Below are 9193 nucleotides of genomic sequence, written 5' to 3' on the forward strand. Positions count from 1 at the left end.
AAAACTGGTGGGTGCCCACCAGATGGTACTGGTGGCCGAATCCAGCACCTCGAAAATGCGGGGCGGGCTCTCAGTAACAAAGCCATCGCAGCGCTGTATTGTGTCGTTTCCTTATTACCCTCAGGTCGCGCTATAGTTATGGCAGAGCAACCAGACGTTTCACCCCTCAACCCTCTCTTGTGCTCGGGGCGCCAAGCACTTGCAAAACTATAGTGAATGCATATATGCATACAACAGTATTCAAGGTCCCCATCGAGTGAAAGAAGCTCCGTCACGGCTCAAGTTATGTTCAGTGCATATATGTGCTCTCCTCGCCTGATATGCATGTAGACGCTTCAGAAGCTGCGACTTTCGTGTACGTCCGCAGCTAATTTGGAACCATTGCTCAGTCCTTCCTTTGTGTTGAAAAATAGGGGCCTTCTGAGACAACGCAAGGGACCGGAGGAAAGTACTTCTCAGATGGCGCCAGTGATATGCATCGTGCCTCGTCTATAGCACCCGGTCCGTAAAATTCACGTGTCGAACTTTTTCATCCCTTACTTTTGCTTTTTTGTTAAAGATAAATCATGGCAGTATATGACTTGTACGATATGGCAAAATGGTACAAAATGGGGCTAGTGTAAAACTCTAAGCTTCACATCAAGCAATAGCTCATTCAGCTTTCTATAACACCATTTTTTTTTTCACATACAGTCACGTTTAGTGTGTGTGAAGAAGTGTCAAGAGGACATTACGATTACCATATTGCACTGAGGCATACCCTGACACAATAGTGAAGACTAAAGTGGCGTAAGCGGCATCCAGCGTCGCAGTTTGCCACCAGGATTCCATTCTGTCCCCATCACCCAAAGCCAATAGTATGTCGCGAAACAAAAGAAAAAAAAAAGTGGTAAGTACGGTTGCACGCGAGTGACCATTGCGCTTACTGCGAAAACCCGGACGTTGGCCCATAGCGGTATATAGCCGCTTCTTTTATTGATCAGATATATTCCAGACAGCGGAGCGGCGACCCAAAGTTACACGCTACAAGGAATGTCAAGAATGCGCTTCAGTCGCAATACAGCAACTCACGCCAGAGTGCCAGTCGCAGCGGTTTCTCTCAGCATCAGTCCATCAATTCAGTTACCACGGCCATTTATAAACCGCAAGGAAACGGTCATCCAAAGTGTTCTCGCGTTCGGCCTCTCTATATCCCTCTCCCTCTATCTCTCTCTCGTTCCCAGAAGTCTTTCTTGGGCAACGGAGAGAATTTTATCTCCATTCCACTCCCTACCGCAGACAGGTAAACCCACGTCGTGCCTTGAGAGCCTTCCCACGTTCGATCGTGAGCGAGTTCGCGGAAGCACACCGGGGCAGTGCGTTGTTTAGAAACCGCTCTTTAGCGGTCGGTCGCTGACACCGACACGCAGCTATATGCGGGAACACACCGTGTGTTGAAACTCTCCTGTTCTCGAGGCTTAGCCCCCGTGTCATTAATTGCGCAGATAAATCACGCCCCCGACGTGACCAGCTGTGTATGCGGCCAAGCGCGGGGCGCGAAATTAATGATCGACGGTCCTAAGTGTTTTTTGATGCATGGACGAAGTGATTTCATTTATATCTGCGCGGGATTTCGCCATTTTGCCGACGCAAAGAAGCAGATAATGGTTTCATAACACTTATATTGAAATATATATATATATATATATATATATATATATATATATATATATATATATATATATATATATATATATATATATATATATATATATATATTGTTTTTCTGCTGTGCATACGTAGATGCGAACTGATCCCAGCGAGCTTACGTTATTAGAGTCTTGAATGCGCGACCCTCAGAGCCATTCGCTAAGACATTTAATGTCGGTCGCTTTGTCAAACGGAGCTTACCTTGCGGCAGTTTCGTGGTTGCTGTTGTTTCTACTTAAGTTCACAAGCGGTAAATCATGCCTGAAACATGCTCATGTCCAGTGACGGCATCCAGCTCGGGCCTTTAATGCGTATTGTTTTGTTTTTCTCTCCAGTGTCGGTGAATAAGGACGTCATCCTTCTTTCAGGCATCACGATGCATTAATTCTGAAGCTAGTTGACTTCTGGATCCTTAAAATATATTTACAGAAGTGTATGTCCTCGGAGCCGCAAACCTGAAAAAGTTCATTGTTCCGAACCAATCCACGTTGAGTACCCCACACCCGTTTTCTTGTAAATATTTGCAATTTACTACTTTGCTAACTGCAAGCTAGCTGCTGCTAGCTTGCAATTAACCAGTGCACCGCGATGGTTTAAAGGTCTATTTTGTCTATAGAATCACTGATGGGTCTGACGCTATGGCCAGCTGGAATCAATCTGCGTCCATTCAGCAGAATAAGTGCAGTGCCGCATGCATTCATGTGTGTGAGGCATAGTTTGGTTTAGTTTATGGGGTTTAACGTACCAAAGTGACCCAAGGCTATGAGAGACGCCGTAGTGGAGGGCTCCGGAAATTTCGACCACCTTGAGTTCTTTAACGTGTACTGACACCGCACAGCACACGTACGGGCGCCTTGCTTTTCGCCTCCATGGAAAAGCGGCCACCGTGGCTGGGATTTTATCCTGCATCCCTTGGGCACAGTAGTTGATTTCCCTAACCAATGTGCCACCACAACGGGACTGTGATGCATAGTGTCATGCGCTTGCACATCATTACTTGTACATATAGGGGTCCAAGTTCTTGGTTTTAAAAGAAGGAAAGAAATACGATAAACGTACGTCAGTTCTTAAAATTTGGTTTCAGCTATAAAAATGTCAGCATTCCTGACAAAGCCTACGGCATACTGCCTTTTGAGTACGAGTTACAACTGTTCGTAAAGAGAATCAGCAAAAATCTTTCAAGGAGTTTCTTCTCGGCATATAAAGGAACATTTGTAACCGTAGCCAGCCACCATAAACTCGAAAGCATGCACAAGTGGGGCGAAAAAGTGTCATGTGTTCTGGCATTTGCAACGGTTCGTCGTCACTTCCTCCATTGCCATCGTCGCATGCTTGTAATATATACTGTATGTGATCGGAGGCCCTCTAGTACCTTTGGATTTCGTCCACACTTAGACTTTCTTTTTTATAACGTGTTTGCAGGCTAATTGAGGCACAACTGAAACTGAATTACAGGGCAGGCAGACTAAAACACACTTCTGTAACCAGTCGTGGTACATAGATTATATATATATACACTAATTTTCTTCCTCGTTAGCTAATAGTTCCTTCCTGTGTTTGTCCGCCTGCGCTATAAACGAATTTTAGTTTGTTTTTGTTTGTTTGTTTTTGTTTTTTAATACGAAACTTCGTTCTCACGAAGCATTTGCTGCTTTCACTGTCCTTTTCATGGCTATAGGAATGAGCAGTGTGGCGTAAGCGATAAACACATGCGCATTTGCCGCAATCGGACAAAGCTATTCGCACATGAAGGCGCCTCGAACGGCCTCGTTCCACTTGCCAAGCGAGGAAATTGTACGTGTGCGTTACTTCCATCGCTAATTCCGAATGCGAAAAAAATCCCAGCTCTTTGAAATTTTTATGCTTTAAGCGGACCGAATGGAAATGTGCAGGAAAAAAAAAAAATAAACGTCAGTCAGAAAGAGTCGACGACCGTCGCTCCCTGTATATATCTTGTTGATTAGTTCATTACTGGCTTATCACCGCAGCATGGAAAGAAATATATTTCGAATGAGGTTTAGTATTGTTTCTGAATCCGTTAATTTTGTTATTTATTCCGTTCTTTTTTCTTTTCATAGGCGTGAGAAAATGCAATGACTCGAGAGATACACTTATAACCAGACGTGTGTGGGCTTCGATGTGAACTCGGGCTATTGCAAGCTAATGTGCACCGCAAAGCGCGGACTCAAAAATTAACGGAAAATTGTGCATACATACTCTCCGAGAGATGTTAGCTTGAAATTTTAAGCATGGAAGGTGTGTATGGCACTTTTTTTTTTTTTTTTTCGAAAGGCAAGCTAGCTGTTATTCGCACTCCGCACTCTGGAACTATGTATGTGGTTCCTGTGTATGCGTGTCCCTGCTTTGGGACGCCTTTGTTCTTCGACCTGAGTATGTTCTTCCGGGGTGCTTCCGAGGTTTGAGGAGCTTCCGGTATCGATCGCTTAAACGATGACGAAATCGACCACTTCAAACAAATAGCATAAGAAAGCGCTAGTTTGAGGGTACATGCAGCACGAGATGCTGGAGCGACGGCCGACTGATCTAAGCCTCTGAACATCAAGAAAAGAAGCTGCAGCTCAGTTGCGTCGCCTATTAGTTAGAATCACGTGACTATTTTATCGTAAAGCTTAACTCGTCTCCTGCGTCGGGTTCGACGCAGTTTCCGGATAGTGTTCATGTTAACTTACCGAGAACGGACGCTAAAAGTATTCCATGTTTAAAACATGGTGTGCAAGTTTCGAAATGCATTTTTTTTTATACATTAAAAAGTGCAGTCAGTAGAATATTGCACCGGGCAGACGTCATTATATCTTTATTACAGAATTTGTCTGTGCTAAGTACGGATAACCGGTCGTCTCACGTTAACCTCTTGTGGCCAGTGACACGACGTGTATGAGATTGCAAGCCCATCATTTTCGGGCTTGTCGGAAACAAGGCACTACCCCTATCTTCAGGCGGCAACCGGTCGACCCGTCGACGCTGTCACTCACTACCCTACCCACCACCGCTTTAGTTGGTCGCGCAATCGTTCATGTACAAAGAAAAAGAGCTTCCCTTCTTGTTGGCAATCTCAGCGGCCACTCCGCCGCGGCATCGCGACTCGCTCTTCCGGGTTCAAGTTCGCGAGCGTCGTAAATGTGTCGGGCGAGTTGGCTGGAGAAAACGGACCCGTCGCGTCCCGAGTCCCGCGCGCTGAGATCGACGAAGCCCGGCTACTCAGCGCGGACGACATGGTGTTGCCAGTTATAGCCAGGTGCAGCGAGTATAGCGGATACGTATTCTCTATCAGTCTGAACCCGATCCGCAAGGTCAGCTTCTATATAGAGCGCTAATTTCGGTACCGCTTTGCTGGGATATGCCGTCACTTTGGCCTGTGCACCGCATAATGAGAAGAGGTTGACGGGGCTCCTGAAAACAAAAAGAAAGTGTGGACGACGAGGCCAACATCGGCGTTGTCTGCGCCCTGTTCATGGGAAGTGGACTGAAAAGGTATAAGCTTCAACTCGATTTTTTTTTTTTTTTGTAGTGTACGTGTTCCACACCATTTAAAGTTTCGATTTCATTATCAGTATATATTTACCTATTTATTTATTTATTTATTTATTTATTTATTTATTTATTTATTTTCGCATTCTTTGGAGAGAATTATTCACCAAGTTCTTGATAAGAAAAAGAATTTATTTTCTTACATTTTTCTAATGCGATTTTACACGCTTTCTCCGGTACTCCGTTCAGTTGCAAAGTTATTTAACTTCTTGTAAACTATAAACTACACATCGGGTAAAAACAATTTTCCGTCAGTTCGTAATATATACAATTCGGTAAAAAGCAGATACAAACAGTGGATCTGTTGAGACTTCCCACTTCCTATTCGTACACAGTATGATGCATCGAGTGGAGCACAGTGACTGTGTGCGTGCCGTCCTTATCGCTTCCACTTTTTTCCGAATGACGAAACAGGTTTCGATCAAATTTAACGCCGCGTTTTTGTTTCAAGATAAGACTCCAGGCAACCTCCTGGTGATTGTGTAGTGCCACACACACCCAGGGAAGACGCTGACAAACTGGATCGCTTACGCTTGCCGTCACAGCACGTGCAACCCGCTCAGTGGAAGAATCTCTTCCGTTGTGTGTATTAGGAACCGCTGTAGTAGTTCTTGGAGGTTTTAGATCAGCGTGTGTTGTCGGAAACAAATATTCCCTGTGTGATATGTCAGGGCTCAATACAGTGACACGCGCTCTTGTGTTAACTTTTTTTTTCACAGGAATACATTCGGTCTTCTCCTCGTACTGCTGCGCTCTCGAGCGACAAAGCAGGTCGAGGAGATGAGCTGGCTGCTTCCCCTGTTGGTCTTCGTGATGCGCGTGGCGTGCCCCAGAGTCGCCGCGCTCAGCATTGCTGGTAAGTGCAGATTTGTACCGTTATAATGGTTTTCATTAACAGTGTTTCGCGCCGTTACGCGTGTACACGTGCGCTTCATACCCCCGGCCAACGCGACGCTTGAATTTCATGCAAGTGTCCCATGTCCGGCTGACCTCTCGTACAGGAATCAGTCAGCTGCTGGAGGAGATTGAGGATCATAGCCAGGAGGAGGAGGAAAAAACATTGATTTACGATAACATGATTTTGGAAGGGAGGTGTGTTTCGTTGTGGAGCTGAGTGGCAGACCCTATTCCGGGACGCCATTGGCCGCCGCCGCTGCCCGGGCTCTCTGGACCAGGGCACCCCGGGCCTCCAGGTGCGAGCTGGACAGGGCAGCCTCCCAGCCCTCCCTAGTGCGTTGTTTTATTGCTGTTATTTTGTATTTTGCTGGCAGGCCCACACCACGTGGTATAGGTCAGCATACTACCCGCAGAATTTGCACCTACCCGTGAATGTCGGGTCCATTTCTTGTAGTATGGCGGGATTTAGAAAACCACCGGTTTGAAGCCAAAGACGGCTCCAAACCAGGATCATATAGCCAGCTAATGTTGGTTTTGCGCGTCAGGGTAGGGATTCAGTGCATGCACGTTCGCTCATTATCGCTTCAAGTTAGACTTCCATGCGCGCATTGGTCGTTCAAGAAGCATGCCTAACCACAAATTGAACGAAATCAAGTTGCTGCTATTAATTACATTATTTTCTATATTCAGTTTACTTGCATGTGATTTTGCATTTGTTATTTTATGTTTTGTGTAAAATATTGATTTCTGTGTACTCATTCAGCTCCCGCCTAACGTAATGCCCGAAAATGGCCTTTATAGAGTGCGAATAAAAAAAAAATGGCGGGGGTCATATGGTTAAGCCTAGCTGGTGTTACAAGCGGAAGCTCTGCATGCCACCGCCTCGTTTGTTCCTATTATACTACAGTACGAAAACTAACACCTTGCCTGCAGTATTTCCCTTCACACAATGTCAAGGTCAAAGGTCATAATGACTGGTCCTTGGTGGACATATTACTGTACCACTATGGTTGATCATACCAGTGTAGCTAAATCGCCGCCAAACCGGCAAGTCCTAGTTCGACCTTGCGAGGCCTTGAAAATCGTTCGCCAGCACACGATGAACGCGGGAGTTGCAGCCCGGAGAGAAGTCTAAAACGCCACTCCACGCCGCGTAGTCCCAGGAACGTCAGGAGTTCGACCGAATAGGGGTTCTAAATTGCGTTACTGCAAAATTTGCTGTAAAGCATGAAACACGCTGAGGAGCGCATGCATATATGCTCCACGAGCTGAGGAGCACTCACATAAAAACTCTCTCTCTCTCTCTCTCTCTCTCTCTCTCTCTCTCTCTCTCTCTCTCTCTCTTTATATATATATATTGACAGAGAGAAAGAAGACGGGACTCCTTGCGCTGTTTGTAAGACTCAAGCCATGAATGATCAGTCACTGGAAGTTTTATCCATGTTGTAAGGGATTTCTACTTCCAAAAACTACATGTATGCAGTTCATTGGATCGCTTTAGCCGTGGCATTCGGGATGTCTTCATGCATAATATGATAGACTGCATTATTCTGAGATGCCCAAAGCGAGCACTGCTGCTCAACATGCACCCATACCATATCTCACTTTCCAGATTTGCCAATTTACAAAAGAGCATGCACACAGAGAGAGACATCTGAATAAGGGAAGATATAACCAGAAAATGACTAAACAGCGGTTCGAAGATGTCCGCTAAAAACAAAAGTATAGGAGGACGCTTAAGCTCCGCCTTGAGTGTAGACGTGATAGCGCCTTTAACGCGAATTTTTGGCATTGAGAGGATGAAACATAGTTGGCAATGTTCGACGTCTTTAGATGTTTGGTTTTTGGAGAACGAAGGCGTGCGCACTATCTGCCTCACTGACCCTAATACATACAAGATCCATTGGCCACGTCAGTGACGTCACTGAGTTTGGTGCGGTGGTGGACGGCGCATCATCGACGAATAAAGATTCACTCCGGGAACACGTGGCATATGTTGCTCTCGTGATCACGTACGCTTATCCAGAAATATTGCTTGAATTAACAACCTGTTCGTAATTATTTTAAGTGATTTATGAAATACTGTGAATGTCGCATTCTTTGTTATTGACAGTGTTTGACACTGTCTCCTTCCGTGTACCTTCTTTTGCTCTTACATTTCAGCATGTATACTTGGTTCGCAATTACAACTCCGCTGGCATTATTTTTTGCCACATCCTGATAAGCTGGCTTTTTCGCAACACAGCAATTCGCTAAGTGAAGGCCGCGTCTTCTAGATGGGCCTCCTTGTGGATTTCTTTGTAATCACACTCGCACAAAACTTCACAGCTCAGGTGTCACAAATTATAGCTCGAAAATAGACACAGAGTGTGGTAGAGCTGTATACCCAAATCATCAAACTAGTTTTCTATGACGCCAGAGGTAGTCAAACATTCTTTCGTACCCTTCTCCACCCCGCCGGGGTGGCGCAGTGGTTACGGCGCTCTACTACTGTTCCCAAGGACGCAGGATCGAATCCCGGCCTCGGTGGCCGCCTTTCGGTGGAGGCGAAAAGCAATGCGTTCGTTAAAGAGCCCCAGGTGGTCGAAATTTCCGGAGCCCTCCACTACGGCGTCTCTCATAGCCAGAGTTGCTTTCGGACGTTAAACTCCACAAACAAACAAACAAGCAAACCCTTTTCCCTCTCGTCCTTTAATTTTCTTTTTCCACGTTGTTGCAGTCTGGCCACAATGTCCACATTAAAAGTCTATTGTCTGTCGATTAGGGCATGGACCTTGTACAGGTCTGAACAAAGCACGTGATATCTCTGTGGAAATTTCTACTTACAGAAACGGAGCCCCCTCCCACAAGGCCCATGGAGGACTTCATCCTATCCGACCCTGTGCTCCCGAACTACCCCAGAAGCACCACGCCAACGCCAAAGCCAACAGCAACGTCAACGTCGCCAGCCACCCCAGCAGTTATGCCGATGCCAACGCGGCGACCATCGTCCTGTTCCAACGGCCAGACCTTCGGGGACCGGGAAAGCTGCGCGCGATTCTTCGTGTGCTTCCAAGGG

At 45.9% G+C, this 9193-nt stretch overlaps 1 protein-coding gene across 1 annotated transcript in view; it reads left to right on the forward strand.

Moving 5' to 3' along the window:
* Positions 1–8987: 8987 nt before the first annotated feature.
* Positions 8988–9193, forward strand: part of LOC146199183 (protein obstructor-E-like) — a 999-nt gene continuing 793 nt past the window's right edge. Inside the window, exon 1 of the mRNA XM_084592732.1 lies at positions 8988–9193. This exon is cut by the window's right edge and continues 793 nt beyond it. Coding sequence (XP_084448858.1) covers positions 8990–9193 — 204 coding nt within the window. The 5' untranslated portion in view covers positions 8988–8989.

Source organism: Amblyomma maculatum, chromosome 2 (assembly GCF_055883805.1).
Source record: "Amblyomma maculatum isolate TAMU_Amacu chromosome 2, ASM5588380v1, whole genome shotgun sequence".
NCBI classification, from domain to species: Eukaryota; Metazoa; Arthropoda; class Arachnida; order Ixodida; family Ixodidae; genus Amblyomma; species Amblyomma maculatum.